The 23,185-nt window shown below is 35.5% G+C and overlaps 1 protein-coding gene across 1 annotated transcript; it reads right to left on the bottom strand.

Annotated features, from left to right (window-relative positions):
* Nucleotides 1–3,686: 3,686 nt before the first annotated feature.
* Nucleotides 3,687–4,082, bottom strand: LOC139841033 (uncharacterized mitochondrial protein AtMg01250-like). Its single transcript, XM_071831269.1, has one exon. It carries the CDS (start codon nucleotides 4,080–4,082, stop codon nucleotides 3,687–3,689), a length of 396 nt encoding a protein of 131 aa, XP_071687370.1.
* Between the last annotated feature and the right edge of the window lie 19,103 nt (nucleotides 4,083–23,185).

Below are 23,185 nucleotides of genomic sequence, written 5' to 3' on the forward strand. Positions count from 1 at the left end.
TCCTAGATATTTGTCATAAAACAACAAATTACAAGTAGTATATAAAGGCCTTACATGATATATTTTTACACACATTTACATCCATTCTACTTTCAATTCTCTTCCAAGTATTCTCTTATTCTTTCTCTCTAAAAACAATATCTAATATCCTCTCTTCAAGTTCTAATAAACTTTCATCATCCACAGCAAAAACTAGTTACAAAAACAATCCATAAACATCATATAAGAAGTGATCAAGAACACTTTCATTTGTTTCAAGTTTTGCTTCCAAGTTTGATATTCTTTAAGCAACCTTTCAAGGAGTCTTTCAAGCTCTAGAAATCCTCTTCATATTCAGCTACTTCCCTTTCTTAAATCAAGGTATTAGCCTTACCAAAACTCTTGTTCAATTCATATAATTATACTATCTATATAAGAGTTTATAAACTAGAACATAGTTTAGTTGATTCTAAACTTGTTCGCAAATAAAGTTAATCCTTCTAACTTGACTTTTAAAAACAACTTAACACATGTTTTATATCTATATGATATGCTAACTTAATGAGTTAAAACTTGGAAACACGAAGAACACCGTAAAACCGGACATACGCCGTCGTAGTAAAACTGGGGGCTGTTTTGGGTTAGATAATTAAAAACTATGATAATATTTGATTTAACAGTTGTTCTTCTGGGAAAATGATATTTTATATGAACATGAAACTATATCCAAGAATCATGGTTAAACTCAAAGTAGAAGTATGTTTTTCAAAATGGTCATCAAGATGTCGTTCTTCGACGGAAATGACTACCTCTTTAAAAATAGTTATGTAACCTGTAACTCCGACTACAAACCACCAATTTTTCAGTTTAGTTTTACAAATTTCAGTTCGTTATGAAACCATAGAAATTTGATTAACTCAAAACGGATTTATAATGAAGAAATTATGAGCAAAACAATATTGGTTAAAAATGGCTAAAATGACTACGTGATGATTTTACAAAAATCTATACTAACCATATCTTAGCTAACTTTTATTGTATTATACATGTATTCTAACATGTCATGGTTACACAATACGTCAGATAAATCAAAAGAAACCACATACACAATACGTGTAACTACAATAGCGGTATCGTGGGTCATGATTGAGTCTTATTCAATACGTGTATACTATGTCTTGATTATTTCAAGGTGATGTATCTATCTATATATTTACTATTAACTGTGGACTACTAACTGTGGACTACTAATTATGGACTACTAATGTTGGACTGCTAACTTGACAGCTTAAACAATCACACGTGATTGAAAATATAAACTTAAACAATCACACGTGATTGAAAATATGAACGTAAACAATCACACGTGATTGAAAGTATGAACTTAAACAATCACATGTGATTTAAGATATGATATGAATATAGTTGTATTACATTTTGATATATATATATATATATATATATATATATATATATATATATATATATATATATATATATATATATATATATATATATATATATATATTGTTACAGGTTCGTGAATCCAAGGACGACGACTATATTTTTAATAAGTTGAAAACTTATTATTAATATACTTTTACTACCGTGAGTATATAGTCCCATTTTTAAACTCTAAAAATATTTTTGGGATGAGAATACATGCATATTATGTTTTACGCTATGGACACAAGTACTTAAAATATATTCTACGTTGAGTTGTACCACCTTGCATATCTTCCCAAATAGCTTGGTAACTAATATTTACATGTTGTATGAACATGTAAGCGCGAATCTTATTGATAGATCTATCGGGTTTGACAACCCCAACCGGGCCAGTCGCTCTAGTATCGTAAACGGTTGCATAGTACTTAGTTTTTACTACACTTGGTACAGTGTAGAGAGATTTCATAATAAAGGGAATATGCCATATTAATGGTTAAGTATCATTACCGAAGCGCTCAACAACTTATAGAATATCTTTATTGAAATATTTATAACTATGAAATCTTGTGGTCTATATTTATATCGATGCTAGCTTTAAACCTATATATCTCACTAACTTTTGTGTTGACTGTTTAAGCATGTTTATTCTCAGGTCCTTTAAAAAGTCTTCAGCTGTTGCATTATCTGAGCAAGCTGTGCATGGAGTCTCATACTTTTATTTAAATAAAGTGTTGCATTCAATAAAACCTTTGTCTTGTATTATATTCGACTGTTATGTCACATGTGTAGTATTTGAAAACCGATGTATTATGGGGATTATTCCTTAAATAATCACCCAATTGTTTAAAACATGCATTATGTATAATAATGGTGTGCTTTTTATGAAACGAATGCGATATTTTCTAAAACGTATCATATAGAGGTCAAATACCTCGCTATGGGACCAATGAATAACGTACTGCGTTTATAGTAATATGGACGGGTTGTTTCACCATTGAAACACTAATTTTTTCTCTCCGACCATATACAATACACCGTAGCGGAGAACATTAATTTCGCTATAATAACTCTCGCCACATTCCGATGAGGCGAAGGACTAATAAACTGAAAAAACTCTTTCCAACCATGATCAGACCTTTCAACTTCAATAATATTCAATACTTTCTTCCAAATAATCTTCGGGAACGAACATTCAAAAAATAAATGAAAATGCGAGCGTGGTTCTTGCTTACAAAAAGCGCATACCAACGAGTTACCAGCCATGTTTTCCCATGATTTGACTCTATCTTGAGTCTCGATCTTCTCTCGAACCAATAATCAAGAGATAAATATGTGTCTAGGAATGCATTGAGGATACCATATAACTGAAATCCATCCCACGACGCTTGCATGAGGCCTTATAGTCTGCCAAACTATGCTCACCGAAAATTGCCACAGATTACCATTAAAGTCTCTTCACATAGCTTTATCTTCCTCATTGTTAATAATAGTGGGATAGATAAATTCAAACTTTGATACTTCTGATTCCAATTAACAGGCCATTTCCAACCCTGATGATCAATAACCTCATTAACCTTAGTTACCGTGGAGAATCCAGCCGCATTGATATCTCTATACGAAACAAGTTTCGCCAACGGGCAGAGATCGTTCCAAGAATCATACCAAGCCGAACACGGATAGCCATTAACAATCTGATGAATAATATATGGTCGAATAGTGTCACGTATGAGCAAAATTTTATGCCATCCCCAACTATCCGTTGCTTGTACCGACACTTCCCACACACTTTTACATCGCACCCGATATTCATGAATTCACTTCACCCATAGCAATTTCTTATGAATAATGAGACCATAAATGATAAGGTATCACTGCCACATTCCACCCTTTCAACCGTTTAATACCCAGGCCACCCTCTTCCTTCGGCAAACAAACCTCATCCCATTTAACTTTCGCCTTACCTTTTTTCATCTCACCTTGGCACCACAAAAACCCCTTATAAGCTTTTCGATATCTTTGATGACAACATCCGGAAGAATGAAAACAGATGACCAGTATACTTGCATTGCAGTCAATACCGAAATAATGAGTTGCACTCTACCCGCAAAAGATAGGAATTTATTTTTCCAGTCCTCTAATTTAAGCTTCACTCTTTCCACCAGAACTTGACAATCACGATACAAAAGCCTAGATGAAACAAGGGGTACACCCAAATATCTTATAGGCAGGCTACCTTTGGCAAAAGGCATAATCTCCAAAATTTAATTTTTAGTAGCAATCGAACAGTTGGCTAGGAACACTGTACTTTTCGGCAAGGTAGGGACAAGACCTGAACACAATTTAAATTCTTCAAGAGCATTAGCAATAACCATAACCGATTCTTTATAAGTACACGATAACAAAAATAAATCATCTGCGAAGCAAAGATTAACAATTTCCAATTTATCACACTTCAAATGATATTTAAACAACTCTGACTCGCTAACTTCTCTTTTAAGCATAAGAGTCAAGACTTCCATAACAATAGTGAAAAGGTACAGAGACAATGGATCCCCCTGACGTAAACCCCTTTTACCTTGGAAGAACCCGTGAAGCTCTCTATTAACATTCAAAGAAAACGATGTCGTTGAGACACACTTCATAATCCAGTTAACCATAGTATGACAGAACCCGAAACGATGGAGGGTAGACTCAAGAAAGCTCCAATCAACCGTATCATATGCTTTTTGAATATCAACCGTGAACGTGCATCTAGGAATAACCTAGTCTATATGGTAATTTTTCATCAATTCCTGCGCCAACAAGATGTTATCCGAAATACGACGTCCCGGAATAAACACCGATTGGTTTTCACTCACATTATACTTCAAACCATCTCTAATACGATTCGTGATAATTTTGCTAATGATTTTATAGATAACATTACAACACGAAATAGGACGAAAATCATTAACCTGAGATGGAACTTGAGTCTTCGAAAGTAAGGAAATTGTGGTGTGATTTATTTCCTTTAAAAACTGTCCATTGGCAAAAAATTCTTTTACAGCCTCAGCCACATCATCACCAATAATACACCATGCGTTTTTTAAAAATGCAGCAGAATATCAATCCGGACCTGGAGATTTATCATCCTCAATATTAAAAACCGTGTCTTTAACTTCATGCGTAGCCACTGGCCAAATCATGCTTTGCACAATATCTGATGGAAGTTGCCTATAAAAAAGATTTTGAGGATCCCTTATACTATTGCAGGCGTAGGAGTTTCGCAAAAACTTGGTGTAGTGATCCACAAAAATCTTTGGCACATCAACTCCCTGATGCGAATTGCCTTCTTGATCAACAATATTTTGAAATTTGCTTCTATGCTTTCTCACTTGAACTACTTTATAGGAATAGCTAGAATTACTATCTCCCACTCTTAGCCATTCAATTTTTTATTTTTGTTTCAAGAAACGCTCTTCATCCAAAACCGCCTCATTGAAAAGTTTCAGAATTAGTCAATAACAGATATTGATAGTTGTGAGTGATATGGCCGAAACGGATGTTCTTTATTTGCGCGGTGTCGTTAGGCCGCGGCTCGCCAGGATCAGCCACACGTGGGAGAGGGTACTGTTTTAAATTTATATTTAGCGGGGCTTAAATCTTACTACTCCTTATAAGTAAGGGAAGTATGACCTAGAGTCGTATTTTTGAGATATCAGTAACATCGAACCTATATTGTAGCCTAAGATAGTTAGGGAGTAGTGAATATTTATTTTGGGATTTTCAAGTTTATAAGATAGATAAAGTAAATGCTATAAAATTTGTAATTCAGAAAAGGTTAAAGTAAGTGCATACTATGACTTCATCAGTTATTCTGCCGAGATTATGGAATGCTGGCACATGAATAGGCAGAGGCCCTGTATTCATTACACTGGTCCTAAACGCCCTTGTCATAAGACATGTCACTGGGTACTGCGTTAGGCTTGAAGATTCTGAATAGACAGCAACGTCCCTTACCCCCAACGCCCGTGCAGTCTGACTACAGGCATACACATTCAGATGGATCATCCAATTGAGCGACTCGGTTGGGTGACGTATTAACATTCCGAAATGGTCTAAACTTTCTTAAGCATAATAGAATACATGGTTTACCATATCCGAGAGACGTAATGTGTTTCAATGCTTTCGTTAATGATTGGTAAAAGATAGTTAGGCCCTTAAAAAGAGTTTAACCATAAAGAACACCATGGCCAAGTCAAGTCTGACTTCCATGAACACGTTCGGTTATCCTAACGGTCCAATCCTTTATGTGTCTAAACAAACAGTTCCTTAATTAACTAAGAATCCCTCAAGCGGGGTGCAATGCTTGAGACCGCGTTATGGTACAGTGTACTGGTCAACACTAACCGTGTTCCATGGCCTTACTTAGTAGAGGTATAGCTTACAACAACCGCTGTGCTTCAGCGTGCACGTACGAAGTTTTTATGCTTGGTGACTACACTAGCATGGTCTAGGACCGACAATGTACTAAGGGCCTAGTCCGATGTTTCACTACGAAAGAGTCCTCAGTCGAAATCCAAAGTTCGATAGACTTACTACAACCGGTGTGCCTCGGTCGATCTTACGTTGTATCCGATAGACTTCTCTTACCAAGGGGTGACACAGATAGTGTACTCTGAATCGGGGTTCACGACTTCCCAATAACAGAGCCTATAACTACGTTCTATTAGTTGGAAAAGCGATTGAGTTTAAAGCATAATCGGAAAGCATTTCAACAGCATACACAGACCATAATATTATTTCAGCATTATAACTGCTTACACCATAGCATACACTAAAGATAACTACTCGCTAATCATTGCAATAATATCATAAAACATTATATAAGATAAAAGATAGAAGTACCAGTAGATTAAACGAGTTCCGAATACAAAAGTGACAACTTCAAGACTCCAGACCGCTTCTAATACAATCTTCAACGTTCACCTCCGGGTACTTAATTTCCCGCTCGGAGGTGAGAAGGCATTGAAAGTATGACTAATATTGTACAAGAGAGAGAGAAAGAAGTGAATTGAAGTGTGTGTTGGAATGAATGACAAAGACCCTTTAAATAGACTTGAAAATTACCAAATACGCCTGGCAGGCCGTTTGGCAGGCCGTTTGGCAGGCCTTATGGCAGGCCGTATGTAAGGCAGGCCGTTTGGTGGCTCGTGTGGTGGCACGTATATGGCAGGCCATTTCCATACTGGCAGGCCGTATGGCAGGCCGTTTGGCTTGCTGGTCAGCCTTGATTCCCTGGATCATAACTTGATTTCTTGTCTTTCACCGTTTTCGCTCTAGAATCTTCGTTTTAGCTCCGATTCTCTTGATTCTTTTTGCACCGTCTTCGTAATTACTTGTTCTTCAATTCTAACCGACGAAGTGAGTATTTTACTAACAAAGTTCGAATCTTTCTTGTTTTTGGGCCTTAATACCGGGGTGAAAACGTGACTTTTTAGCCGATATCAAATATCCCACACTTAGAATTTTGCTTGTCCTCAAACAAACTCTCATTTTAAAGAATCTTTTCGGCGTTTCTTTCCTAATAGCCTAAGTGGTTTGCTTTTATTATAAGAGCAAAAAGATAAGGTGAGTCATCTATGTTAGGATTGAAATTATCTCGGCAAGCATGCGAGGAGGTTACATGACATAGGCTATGTAGTGACCCGAACTTTTCCATGTTTATATATATTAATTGAGATTGATATTTACATGATTAAATATTTCCAACATGTTAAGCAATCAAACTTTTTAAGACTTGATTAATTGAAATATGTTTCATATAGACAATTGACCACCCAAGTTGACCGGTGATTCACGAACGTTAAAACTTGTAAAAACTATATGATGACATATATATGGATATATATATATATATATATATATATATATATATATATATATATATATATATATATATATATATATATATATATATATATATATATATATATATATATAGTTAACATGATACTATGATAAGTAAACATATCATTAAGTATATTAACAATGAACTACATATGTAAAAACAAGACTACTAACTTAATGATTTTTAAACGAGACATATATGTAACGATTATCGTTGTAAAGACATTTAATGTATATATATCATATTAAGAGATATTCATACATGATAATATCATGATAATATAATAATTTAAAATCTCATTTGATATTATAAACATTGGGTTAACAACATTTAACAAGATCGTTAACCTAAAGGTTTCAAAACAACACTTACATGTAACGACTAACGATGACTTAACGACTCAGTTAAAATGTATATACATGTAGTGTTTTAATATGTATTTATACAATTTTTAAAGACTTCAATACACTTATCAAAATACTTCTACTTAACAAAAATGCTTACAATTACATCCTCGTTCAGTTTCATCAACAATTCTACTCGTATGCACCCGTATTCGTACTCGTACAATACACAGCTTTTAGATGTATGTACTATTGGTATATACACTCCAATGATCAGCTCTTAGCAGCCCATGTGAGTCACCTAACACATGTGGGAACCATCATTTGGCAACTAGCATGAAATATCTCATAAAATTACAAAAATATGAGTAATCATTCATGACTTATTTACATGAAAACAAAATTACATATCCTTTATATCTAATCCATACACCAACGACCAAAAACACCTACAAACACTTTCATTCTTCAATTTTCTTCATCTAATTGATCTCTCTCAAGTTCTATCTTCAAGTTCTAAGTGTTCTTCATATATTCTACAAGTTCTAGTTACATAAAATCAAGAATACTTTCAAGTTTGCTAGCTCACTTCCAATCTTGTAAGGTGATCATCCAACCTCAAAAAATCTTTGTTTCTTACAGTAGGTTATCATTCTAATACAAGGTAATAATCATATTCAAACTTTGGTTCAATTTCTATAACTATAACAATCTTATTTCAAGTGATGATCTTACTTGAACTTGTTTTCGTGTCATGATTCTGCTTCAAGAACTTCGAGCCATCCAAGGATTCATTGAAGCTAGATCCATTTTTCTCTTTTCCAGTAGGTTTATCCAAGGAACTTAAGGTAGTAATGATGTTCATAACATCATTCGATTCATATATATATAAAGCTATCTTATTTGAAGGTTTAAACTTGTAATCACTAGAACATAGTTTAGTTAATTCTAAACTTGTTCGCAAACAAAAGTTAATCCTTCTAACTTGACTTTTAAAATCAACTAAACACATGTTCTATATCTATATGATATGCTAACTTAATGATTTAAAACCTGAAAACACGAAAAACACCGTAAAACCGGATTTACGCCGTCGTAGTAACACCGCGGGCTGTTTTGGGTTAGTTAATTAAAAACTATGATAAACTTTGATTTAAAAGTTGTTATTCTGAGAAAATGATTTTTATTATGAACATGAAACTATATCTAAAAATTTTGGTTAAACTCAAAGTGGAAGTATGTTTTCTAAAATGGTCATCTAGACGTCGTTCTTTCGACTGAAATGACTACCTTTACAAAAACAACTTGTAAATTATTTTTCCGACTTTAAACCTATACTTTTTCTGTTTAGATTCATAAAATAGAGTTCAATATGAAACCATAGCAATTTGATTAACTCAAAATGGATTTAAAATGAAGAAGTTATGGGTAAAACAAGATTGGATAATTTTTCTCATTTTAGCTACGTGAAAATTGGTAACAAATCTATTCCAACCATAACTTAATCAACTTGTATTGTATATTATGTAATCTTGAGATACCATAGACACGTATACAATGTTTCGACCTGTCATGTCGACACATCTATATATATTTCGGAACAACCATAGACACTCTATATGTGAATGTTGTAGTTAGCTATAAAGGGTTGAGGTTGATTCCAAAATATATATAATTTGAGTTGTGATCAATACTGAGATACGTATACACTGGGTCGTGGATTGATTCAAGATAATATTTATCGATTTATTTCTGTACATCTAACTGTGGACAACTAGTTGTAGGTTACTAACGAGGACAGCTGACTTAATAAACTTAAAACATCAAAATATATTAAAAGTGTTGTATATATATTTTGAACATACTTTGATATATATGTATATATTGTTATAGGTTCGTGAATCAACCAGTGGCCAAGTCTTACTTCCCGACGAAGTAAAAATATGTGAAAGTGAGTTATAGTCCCACTTTTAAAATATAATATTTTTGGGATGAGAATACATGCAGGTTTTATAAATGATTTACAAAATAGACACAAGTACGTGAAACTACATTCTATGGTTGAATTATCGAAATCGAATATGCCCCTTTTTATTAAGTCTGGTAATCTAAGAATTAGGGAACAGACACCCTAATTGACGCGAATCCTAAAGATAGATCTATTGGGCCTAACAAACCCCATCCAAAGTACCGGATGCTTTAGTACTTCGAAATTTATATCATATCCGAAGGGTGTCCCGGAATGATGGGGATATTCTTATATATGCATCTTGTTAATGTCGGTTACCAGGTGTTCACCATATGAATGATTTTTATCTCTATGTATGGGATGTGTATTGAAATATGAAATCTTGTGGTCTATTATTATGATTTGATATATATAGGTTAAACCTATAACTCACCAACATTTTTGTTGACGTTTTAAGCATGTTTATTCTCAGGTGATTATTAAGAGCTTCCGCTGTCGCATACTTAACTAAGGACGAGATTTGGAGTCCATGCTTGTATGATATTGTGTAAAAACTGCATTCAAGAAACTTATTTTGTTGTAACATATTTGTATTGTAAACCATTATGTAATGGTCGTGTGTAAACAGGATATTTTAGATTATCATTATTTGATAATCTACGAAAAGCTTTTTAAACCTTTATTGATGAAATAAAGGTTATGGTTTGTTTTAAAATGAATGCAGTCTTTGAAAAACGTCTCATATAGAGGTCAAAACCTCGCAACGAAATCAATTAATATGGAACGTTTTTAATCAATAAGTGTATCTTATCGAGTTTGTTAGGATGCATTAGTGAGTCTAGACTTCGACCGTGTTTACTTGAAAAATGATTGCTTAACAAATTTTGTTGGAAACTATATATTTTTAACATGTGAATATTATGTGATATATTAATCTCTTAACGCGTTTGATATTATGTGATAGATGTCTACCTCTAGAACAAGTCCCATTGACTCATCTAATAATAATGAAGAGTCAAATGTAAATTGGAATGATTCGTGGACTGATTCACAAGTTCCCGAAGAGGAACCGGAAGAAGAGTCAGAACCGGAAGAAGAATCGGAACCGGAAGAAGAATCGGAACCGGATGAAGAAATAGAACTGGTGGGAGAAATAATAAAACGGTTAAGTAAAAGAAAATCCTCAACCAACCGACCAAGGTTAATTATGGTCAATGGTGTTTCCGCCAAGGAAGCAAAATATTGGGAGGATTACCAATTCTCCGATGAATCGGATTCCGACGAGAATTCCGATGATGTTATAGCAATTACCCCAACTGAATTTAAAAAGGCAAAAGAAAATAATAAGGGAAAGGGCATAAAAATAGAGAAATCTAATTCCAACCCCGATGAACTTTATATGTATCGTCAACCCCCGAAGTCCTTAAGTTGTAACAATGACCCGGGAACCTCTAAACCACCAGGTTTTTCTAAACCAATGTGGAAAACGACGGCTCGTATTATGGGAACATCATATATCCCTAGAAACTTGGCAAAACGAACCAAAACCGAAGAAGAAGAAACAAGCGAGTCGGAATAAGATAGTTGTATTCATGTAGTGTAATATATGTAATATAGTGTGCTTATGCTTTATGATATATGTAAAAATTGCTTGTATTAATAAGTATTTTTTTATGAATCTAACTCTTGTCTATTTTACAGTATAAAAACACAAAATGGATAGACAACCCAATATTTTAAGAGACCTACCCGGAGACATGATTGATGAAATCTTGTCTAGAGTCGGTCAGAATTTTTCGGCACAACTATTTAAGGCGAGATCAGTTTGTAAGACATTCGAAGAACGTTCCAAGAATGCCTTGGTTTATAAAAGGCTTTCGTTCGAAAGATGGGGGATATCACATTGGGAAATCCATAAGTTACGATGTGTTTACTTTGACGCATATATTGCGGGGAACCCAAATGCTATTTTACGCAATGGGTTAAGAAATTATTTTGACTCAATATATCCGAATATTGGACTTCGTGATTTAGAAAAAGCGGCTAACATGCAACATAAAGAAGCATGTTATGCTTACGGATTAGTAATGTTCGCTTCTCACCAAAGTGAGAACAAGAACATCGGGCTACAACTATTAAACAAAACGTTCCCACAAGTGACGGAGTCGGTAATTGGGGTAAGAAATGAGGTTTTTAGATTGTTACGGGACTGTTGGACATTACGTAACCCTCGTCCCTTTGATGACGTTACAACACGCTGTCTTATCAACGGCCATAACGGTTATGTTCCACAAGACCGAGGATGGGAAGTAATCCTAGTAAAACCAGAATGCATGACTTGTTTCTGGACGTATGAATTACGTGTCTTTATTGCCTTTGCTGAACGACTTGTGTACTAGCTAGAATTATCTTCACAGCCATCTTGTATCAAATTTATTGTGTGCTATATTTCATGCTATATGTAAAATAAGCGGTATTGTAAGTTTGTAAAATATTGTGTAAAAGTTTGAACGCGAAATATTATTATATTCAGTTTTTCATATAGAATTGTAGTAGTTGAATTGTATATTAGCTACTAAGTATGAACTTAACGGGTAGGTACTACCCGAATTTAAACTTATAAAACGCTAATATGAAGAAAAAGCTTTTATAAATCAGTTCATATTATGCTACGAAATACTATTAACTACTCTTAATATTCTGTATGATTAACTTGTTCCATTTGACTATTTTGAAGGAAATGGCACCGACTACTCGACACACCGTGAATATGAATGAAGAGGAATTCCGTACTTTTCTAGCTTCAAACATAGCCGCAGTACAGGATGCGCTACATACTAACAATAACCTTGGATCTAGCAGTACAGGAAATCGTATAGGATGCACCTACAAAGAATTCACTGCCTGCAAACCTTTGGAATTTGAGGGAACCGAAGGACCGATCGGATTGAAATGGTGGATCGAGAAGGTCGAATCGGTGTTTGCCATAAGTAAGTGTACTGAAGAGGACAAAGTGAAGTACGCTACGCATACCTTCACAAGTTCTGCGTTAACATGGTGGAATACCTATCTAGAGCAAGTGGGACAAGACGATGCGTACGCACTACCGTGGTCAGCATTCAAGCACTTGATGAACGAGAAGTACCGTCCCAGAAACGAGGTCAATAAGCTCAAGATAGAACTTAGAGGGTTACGAACCCAAGGATTTGATATTACCACATACGAAAGACGATTCACAGAATTGTGCCTATTGTGTCCGGGAGCATTCGAAGATGAGGAAGAGAAGATCGACGCGTTTGTGAAAGGATTACCGAAAAGAATCCAAGAAGATATAAGTTCACACGAGCCCGCCTCCATACAACAGGCATGTAGAATGGCTCACAAACTAGTAAACCAGATTGAAGAAAGAATTAAAGAACAGACTGCTGAAGAGGCCAATGTGAAGCAAGTCAAAAGAAAGTGGGAGGAAAACGGTGATAAGAATCACCAATAAAACAACAACAGCAATTACAATAATAATCGCAACAATTATCCCAACAATCGCAACATCAATCGCAACTACAACAAACGGCCCAACAACAACAACAACAACAACAACAACAACAACAACAACAACAACAACAACAACAACAACAACAACAACAACAACAACAACAACAACAACAACAACAACAACAACAACAACAACAGCAACTACAACAATCATCCCAACAACAATAATAACCGCAACAACAACAACAATCAGAAGCAGCTATGCCAAAGGTGTGAAAAGTATCACTCGGGGTTCTGCACCAAATTTTGCAACAAGTGTAAAAGAAATGGTCATAGCGCGGTGAAGTGTGAGGTCTACGGACCAGGGGTTAATAGAACGAAAGGAACAAATGGTGTCGGAACGAGTAATGGCGGAGCAAGTAGTGTCGGAGCAAGTTATGCCAATGTAGTTTGTTATAAATGTGGAAAATCGGGCCACATTATTAGAAATTGCCCGAACCAGGAGAACACGAATGGACAAGGCCGCGGAAGAGTTTTCAATATTAATGCGGCAGAGGCACAGGAAGACCCGGAGCTTGTTACGGGTACGTTTCTTATTGATAATAATTCTGCTTACGTTTTATTTGATTCGGGTGCGGATAGAAGCTATATGAGTAGAGATTTTTGTGCTAAATTAAGTTGTCCATTGACGCCTTTGGATAGTAAATTTTTACTCGAATTAGCAAATGGTAAATTAATTTCAGCAGATAATATATGTCGGAATCGAGAAATTAAACTGGTTAGCAAAACATTTAAGATTGAATTGATACCAGTAGAGTTAGGGAGTTTTGATGTGATAATCGGTATGGACTGGTTGAAAGAAGTGAAAGCAGAGATCGTTTGTTACAAAAATGCAATTCGCATTATACGAGAAAAAGGAAAACCCTTAATGGTGTACGGAGAAAAGGGCAACACGAAGCTACATCTTATTAGTAATTTGAAGGCACAAAAACTAATAAGAAAAGGTTGCTATGCTGTTCTAGCACACGTCGAGAAAGTACAAACTGAAGAAAAGAGCATCAATGATGTTCCCATTGCAAAAGAATTTCCCGATGTATTTTCGAAAGAATTACCGGGATTACCCCCATATCGATCCGTTGAATTTCAAATAGATCTTGTACCAGGAGCTGCACCAATAGCTCATGCTCCTTACAGACTCGCACCCAGCGAGATGAAAGAACTGCAAAGCCAATTACAAGAACTTTTAGAGCGTGGTTTCATTCGACCAAGCACATCACCGTGGGGAGCTCCTGTTTGGTTTGTCAAGAAGAAAGATGGTACATTCAGGTTGTGTATCGACTACCGAGAGTTGAACAAACTTACCATCAAGAACCGCTACCCACTATCGAGAATCGACGACTTATTTGATCAACTACAAGGCTCGTCTGTTTATTCAAAGATTGACTTACGTTCCGGGTATCATCAAATGCGGGTGAAAGAAGATGATATTCCAAAGACTGCTTTCAGAACACGTTACGGTCATTACGAGTTTATGGTCATGCCGTTTGGTTTAACTAATGCACCAGCTGTGTTCATGGACCTTATGAACCGAGTGTGTGGACCATACCTTGACAAGTTTGTCATTGTTTTCATTGATGACATACTTATTTACTCAAAGAATGACCAAGAACACGGTGAACATTTGAGAAAGGTGTTAGAAGTATTGAGGAAGGAAGAATTGTACGCTAAGTTTTCAAAGTGTGCTTTTTGGTTGGAAGAAGTTCAATTCCTCGGTCACATAGTGAACAAAGAAGGAATTAAGGTGGATCCGGCAAAGATAGAAACTGTTGAAAAGTGGGAAACCCTGAAAACTCCGAAACACATACGCCAGTTTTCGGGACTAGCTGGTTACTACAGACGGTTCATCCAAGACTTTTCCAGAATAGCAAAACCCTTGACTGCATTAACGCATAAAGGGAAGAAATTTGAATGGAATGATGAACAAGAGAAAGCGTTTCAGTTATTGAAGAAAAAGCTAACTACGGCACCTATATTGTCATTGCCTGAAGGGAATGATGATTTTGTGATTTATTGTGACGCATCAAAGCAAGGTCTCGGTTGTGTATTAATGCAACGAACGAAGGTGATTGCTTATGCGTCTAGATAATTGAAGATTCATGAACAAAATTATACGACGCATGATTTGAAATTAGGCGCGGTTGTTTTTGCATTAAAGACTTGGAGGCACTACTTATATGGGGTCAAAAGTATTATATATACCGACCACAAAAGTCTTCAACACATATTTAATCAGAAACAACTGAATATGAGGCAGCGTAGGTGGATTGAATTATTGAATGATTACGACTTTGAGATTCGTTACCACCCGGGGAAGGCAAATGTGGTAGCCGATGCCTTAAGCAGGAAGGACAGAGAATCCATTCGAGTAAAATCTATGAATATAATGATTCATAATAATCTTACTACTCAAATAAAGGAGGCGCAACAAGGAGTTTTAAAAGAGGGAAATTTAAAGGATGAAATACCCAAAGGATCGGAGAAGCATCTTAATATTCGGGAAGACGGAACCCGGTATAGGGCTGAAAGGATTTGGGTACCAAAATTTAGAGATATGAGAGAAATGATACTTAGAGAAGCTCATAAAACCAGATACTCAAAACATCCTGGAACGGGGAAGATGTACAAGGATCTCAAGAAACATTTTTGGTGGCTGGGTATGAAAGCCGATGTTGCTAAATACGTAGGAGAATGTTTGACGTGTTCTAAGGTCAAAGCTGAGCATCAGAAACCATTAGGTCTACTTCAACAACCCGAAATCTGGGAATGGAAATGGGAAAACATTACCATAGATTTCATCACTAAATTGCCAAGGACTGCAAGTGGTTTTGATACTATTTGGGTAATAGTTGATCGTCTCACCAAATCAGCACACTTCCTGCCAATAAGAGAAGATGACAAGATGGAGAAGTTAGCACGACTGTATTTGAAGGAAGTCGTCTCCAGACATGGAATACCAATCTCTATTATCTCTGATAGGGATGGCAGATTTATTTCAAGGTTTTGGCAGACATTACAGCAAGCATTAGGAACTCGTCTAGACATGAGTACTGCCTATCATCCATAAACTGATGGGCAGAGCAAAAGGACGATACAAACGCTTGAAGACATGCTACGAGAATGTGTTATTGATTTCGGAAACAGTTGGGATCGACATCTACCGTTAGCAGAATTTTCCTACAACAACAGCTACCATTCAAGCATTGAGATGGCGCCATTTGAAGCACTTTATGGTAGAAAGTGCAGGTCTCCTATTTGTTGGAGTGAAGTGGGGGATAGACAGATTACGGGTCCTGAGATTATACAAGAAACTACCGAGAAGATCATCCAAATTCAACAACGGTTGAAAACCGCCCAAAGTCGACAAAAGAGCTACGCTGACATTAAAAGAAAAGATATAGAATTTGAAATTGGAGAGATGGTCATGCTTAAAGTTGCACCTTGGAAAGGCGTTGTTCGATTTGGTAAACGAGGGAAATTAAATCCAAGGTATATTGGACCATTCAAGATTATTGATCGTGTCGGACCAGTAGCTTACCGACTTGAGTTACCTCAACAACTCACGGCTGTACATAACACTTTCCACGTCTCGAATTCGAAGAAATGTTTTGCTAAAGAAGATCTCACTATTCCGTTAGATGAAATCCAAATCAACGAAAAACTTCAATTCATCGAAGAACCCGTCGAAATAATGGATCGTGAGGTTAAAAGACTTAAGCAAAACAAGATACCAATTGTTAAGGTTCGATGGAATGCTCGTAGAGGACCCGAGTTCACCTGGGAGCGTGAAGATCAGATGAAGAAGAAATACCCGCATCTATTTCCAGAAGATTCGTCAACACCTTCAACAGCTTAAAATTTCGGGACGAAATTTATTTAACGGGCAGGTACTGTAGTGACCCGAACTTTTCCATGTTTATATATATTAATTGAGATTGATATTTACATAATTAAATGTTTCCAACATGTTAAGCAATCAAACTTGTTAAGACTTGATTAATTGAAATATGTTTCATATAGACAATTGACCACCCAAGTTGATCGGTAATTCACGAACGTTAAAACTTGTAAAAACTATATGATGACATATATATGGATATATATATAGTTAGAATGATACTATGATAAGTAAACATATCATTAAGTATATTAACAATGAACTACATATGTAAAAACAAGACTACTAACTTAATGATTTTTAAACGAGACATATATGTAACGATTATCGTTGTAAAGACATTTAATGTATATATATCATATTAAGAGATATTCATACATGATAATATCATGATAATATAATAATTTAAAATCTCATTTGATATTATAAACATTGGGTTAACAACATTTAACAAGATCGTTAACCTAAAGGTTTCAAAGCAACACTTACATGTAACGACTAACGATGACTTAACGACTCAGTTAAAATGTATATACATGTAGTGTTTTAATATGTATTTATACACTTTTGAAAGACTTCAATACACTTATCAAAATACTTCTACTTAACAAAAATTCTTACAATTACATCCTCGTTCAGTTTCATCAACAATTCTACTCGTGTGCACCCGTATTCGTACTCGTACAATACATAGCTTTTAGATGTATGTACTATTGGTATATACACTCCAATGATCAGCTCTTAGCAGCCCATGTGAGTCACCTAACACATGTGGGAACCATCATTTGGCAACTAGCATGAAATATCTCATAAAATTACAAAAATATGAGTAATCATTCATGACTTATTTACATGAAAACAAAATTACATATCCTTTATATCTAATCCATACACCAACGACCAAAAACACCTACAAACACTTTCATTCTTCAATTTTCTTCATCTAATTGATCTCTCTCAAGTTCTATCTTCAAGTTCTAAGTGTTCTTCATATATTCTACAAGTTCTAGTTACATAAAATCAAGAATACTTTCAAGTTTGCTAGCTCACTTCCAATCTTGTAAGGTGAACATCCAACCTCAAGAAATCTTTATTTCTTACAGTAGGTTATCATTCTAATACAAGGTAATAATCATATTCAAACTTTGGTTCAATTTCTATAACTATAACAATCTTATTTCAAGTGATGATCTTACTTGAACTTGTTTTCGTGTCATGATTCTGCTTCAAGAACTTCGAGCCATCCAAGGATCCGTTGAAGCTAGATCCATTTTTCTCTTTTCCAGTAGGTTTATCCAAGGAACCTAAGGTAGTAATGATGTTCATAACATCATTCGATTCATATATATAAAGCTATCTTATTCGAAGGTTTAAACTTGTAATCACTATAACATAGTTTAGTTAATTCTAAACTTGTTCGCAAACAAAAGTTAATCCTTCTAACTTGACTTTTAAAATCAACTAAATACATGTTCTATATCTATATTATATGCTAACTTAATGATTTAAAACCTGGAAACACAAAAAACACCGTAAAACCAGATTTACGCCGTCGTAGTAACACCGCGGGCTGTTTTGGGTTAGTTAATTAAAAACTATGATAAACTTTGATTTAAAAGTTGTTATTCTGAGAAAATTATTTTTATTATGAACATGAAACTATATCCAAAAATTATGGTTAAACTCAAAGTGGAAGTATGTTTTCTAAAATGGTCATCTAGACGTCGTTCTTTCGACTGAAATGACTACCTTTACAAAAATGACTTGTAACTTATTTTTCCAACTATAAACCTATACTTTTTCTGTTTAGATTCATAAAATAGAGTTCAATATGAAACCATAGCAATTTGATTCACTCAAAACGGATTTAAAATGAAGAAGTTATGGGTAAAACAAGATTGGATAATTTTTCTCATTTTAGCTACGTGAAAATTGGTAACAAATCTATTCCAACCATAACTTAATCAACTTGTATTGTATATTATGTAATCTTGAGATACCATAGACATGTATACAATGTTTCGACCTATCATGTCGACACATCTATATATATTTCGGAACAACCATAGACACTCTATATGTGAACGTTGGAGTTAGCTATACAGGGTTGAGGTTGATTCCAAAATATATATAGTTTGAGTTGTGATCAATACTGAGATACGTATACACTGGGTCGTGGATTGATTCAAGATAATATTTATCGATTTATTTCTGTACATCTAACTGTGGACAACTAGTTGTAGGTTACTAACGAGGACAGCTGACTTAATAAACTTAAAACATCAAAATATATTAAAAGTGTTGTAAATATATTTTGAACATACTTTGATATATATGTATATATTGTTATAGGTTCGTGAATCAACCAGTGGCCAAGTCTTACTTCCCGACGAAGTAAAAAATATGTGAAAGTGAGTTATAGTCCCACTTTTAAAATCTAATATTTTTGGGATGAGAATACATGCAGGTTTTATAAATGATTTACAAAATAGACACAAGTACGTGAAACTACATTCTATGGTTGAATTATCGAAATCGAATATGCCCCTTTTTATTAAGTCTGGTAATCTAAGAATTAGGGAACAGACACCCTAATTGACGCGAATCCTAAAGATAGATCTATTGGGCCTAACAAACCCCATCCAAAGTACCGGATGCTTTAGTACTTCGAAATTTATATCATATCCGAAGGGTGTCCCGGAATGATGGGGATATTCTTATATATGCATCTTGTTAATGTCGGTTACCAGGTGTTCACCATATGAATGATTTTTATCTCTATGTATGGGATGTGTATTGAAATATGAAATCTTGTAGTCTATTATTATGATTTGATATATATAGGTTAAACCTATAACTCACCAACATTTTTGTTGACGTTTTAAGCATGTTTATTCTCAGGTGATTATTAAGAGCTACCGATGTCGCATACTTAACTAAGGACGAGATTTGGAGTCCATGCTTGTATGATATTGTGTAAAAACTGCATTCAAGAAACTTATTTTGTTGTAACATATTTGTATTGTAAACCATTATGTAATGGTCGTGTGTAAACAGGATATTTTAGATTATCATTATTTGATAATCTACATAAAGCTTTTTAAACCTTTATTGATGAAATAAAGGTTATGGTTTGTTTTAAAATGAATGCAGTCTTTGAAAAACGTCTCATATAGAGGTCAAAACCTCGCAACGAAATCAATTAATATGGAACGTTTTTAATCAATAAGAACGGGACATTTCAGGCTAGCTTTCACGGGTCACTCAAATCACTTAAGTGTTTAGGGTTCCCTATAGATCTAAGAAATGAATACGCTCATAGCCAGTCATGCTGCACCCATCGTCATAGGCTTGATAAAAACTCAAATCCTTACTGCTAATGCGAGAACGGTAGTAATCTCAGCTTTATGGGTTATTTGTCAATGATGAAGAAGGAATTTTGGAGTGGTAGTGAAGTTGTTTTTGAAGGGTTAGATAAAAGGGTAATATAGTCTTTATACAGACTTTTATTCGAATAGATAGGAGTGCTGAAGTATTTTGAGAAGCACTTTTGAACTTTTTCTTCATTTGATAATCATTTTCGGTCGAGTTCTCTTCGGCATTTCTCTTATTTAGTTCTATCATTTTTTTTATTTTATTTTTTTTGGAGACTTCATCTCGAGAAACTTTTTGCCGGTAAACTTTTTCAAGACCTTTGCCTTGATACTTGAGAGGTTCATAACATTGGGTTTTCGGAAGGAATCTCATTTTCTGAGTTTTCTGAGAAATAGTAAAGATGATATGGATGTGATGGTGGAGTAGAAGTAGTGGAGGTGTGGAAGGCTTATGTTTGATAAATGGGTAGCTATTTTGATTACAACCGAACCACGCTTTGCTGCTTGGAGATGTAGATCTAAAGCAAGTTCTGATTCTGAGCACAGACATCGGCACTCTCAACGGAAAATAGTGAAGCATTAAAGATGAATGCTGGTCTTATTTGGTGTGCCTCACCATATTCAATTTAGGTCGATAATGCCTTAGTCATGCAATGCTCTATTAGATATTTCAATCTAACAAGATTTTCACCTTACTTAAGCCTTATTTTTATTGACAAACGTTTTAGGTTTTCAAAAATACTTTTTCGAAAAGGGTTTCTTTTGCAAAAAAAAAAAAATATTTGAAATTTGGCTTAAGGACTTGGAATCTTCGTAATGGTTTATTATGATATAGCATAAAAAGATACCAACATCCCACACTTAGACGAACATTGTCCTCAATGTTCCTAGTGTATCCCACACTTAGGAGTTTTAGTTGAAGATTTAGGAGTGTTTGTCTAGTATTTTAATTGGGTGTTATCTCACACTTAGTGATAAACTAGGATGCGGTATGGTTTGAATCTTGAGCTAGTAGCGAAAAGAAAGAAATACCCCTAGCAGATGCGGCTGGTTTCCTTGCTTCTTTATCGGCTTATTTGTCATCCTTTATTCTTCTACTCTACTTTATTGCACGGGTTGCCTCCCGGGAAGCGCTTTTGTTTAAGGTCGTTGGCTCGACCATAGTGATTCTTCAAAAAGCAAACATTCCTCGTTGATGGTTGTGATTTTGGTCTTCTTGAGGGAATGTGAGTCTTGGTGGATAAGTCCGGAGAAAGTGTCGGACCAATAGTGGTAACAAGTCCGGTACTTCTCTTGAAGATCTTCTGAACGATAAGTAGTGCGCAGTTTCGGCTCTTGATAAGTCTTGAAGTCCGATGAGAATATGATCCATAGCTCTGCTGGTTGACCCATGAATGTCAATCATGGTTGCAGTGCTGGTGTTGATGATTTCCCTGACTGGATGCTCATTTCGGAGGTCTTCAAACAATGTAAGAAACTGTATCTTTAGAATCTCGAAGTCTTCGGAACGGTGATCTCCACAGTAAGAGTCTGTAGATTTGTACAGATTAGTTAATAGACGAAGCTGGAAATAAGTGAACAACAATCTTGATCCGAGTATTAATTTCACCGTCTTTGAGTATATCTCTTGACATCCAGCTTTAAATATGAAACTAGGATCTGTGGATTCGTGGAAGATACGTGATAGCTGCTTCGTAACATAGGTGGCAATGTTGACTCGGTCTGGTTCAAGATGGGAGAATGGATTGTTCCGTCTTGCTTCCTCCATAACAGCGTCTTGCAACTCTTTGATAATCAGAACAGCGTGGTGATCAATTGTTACGTAAATCACTAGTCTGTCTGGTGCGCTTTTCAAGTTATCTCTATCCAGAAGAGCGAAAAGACTGTGAATATCCTCGATCATTTGCAAATCAGAGTGATAAGTCGGGCGGCCGGTGGAAAGATCCATATGCTTCCGGATAAGAGTCAGTAGTGCTCATTCGTTTCGTGAGAACGGAAGCGCAGATCCGGCTAAGGCATTATAAACCTTAGAGTAAATGATCTTCTGATCTCGACAGAATCTTGTCTCGAGAATAGTGCAAACCACTGAATTATGCTCTCGTTGACTTTCTTCGTGATAGATATGATCATGAAGAGAATTGATAAAGTCTTGAATGCGTTCTTCTAGGATTTCAACATCATTGTCTTCTCTTCGGAGATAGAGGTGGTGCTCTTCTCTGATAGCCATGATTCGTTCTGTTAAGCGTAGCGAAAAATCAATGGTTGACTTTCGGATGGCTTCGAGAATGTCTTCAAATTCATCGGTATCATTGATGAAGGTAATCATGTCTGCATGTGTAGATATAACCGGAATTTGATCTGAAGAAGAGTCCGGCTCCCCTTGATCTACTTCAGTTGGAGAGTGTGAGTTAGTCAGAATGTCTTCGTGATGCTCTTCCTCGTCATCATCGGTATCCGGTTCCTCTGAGGATGCGTCTGATGAACGGGTTCCTTCAGTATTCTGATTCTCCACTTTGATACTTACAGGATCAATTTCTATATCCTTAACCTCAGCCTTGTCGTTCTTTTTGAAGCGAATGATTAAAATGTGATCTTCCGTTTCAAGCCTCATTATTTCTTCATGACGCTCAATGCTTGGAACGGGTGTTGTCGCAGTTTCTTTTACGTCTTCCATTTCCTCTTCCTCTTCAGATTCCTCCTCTTCCTCTGTTTCTTCGCTGGAATCCTCTTCTTCCA

This window comes from Rutidosis leptorrhynchoides, chromosome 4 (genome assembly GCF_046630445.1).
Source record: "Rutidosis leptorrhynchoides isolate AG116_Rl617_1_P2 chromosome 4, CSIRO_AGI_Rlap_v1, whole genome shotgun sequence".
Taxonomy (NCBI): Eukaryota; Viridiplantae; Streptophyta; class Magnoliopsida; order Asterales; family Asteraceae; genus Rutidosis; species Rutidosis leptorrhynchoides.

What these genes read in the sequence shown, in the direction of transcription:
- LOC139841033 (XM_071831269.1), bottom strand. Translation starts at nt 4,082, where the DNA reads ATGGTTAACTGGATTATGAAGTGTGTCTCAACGACATCGTTTTCTTTG.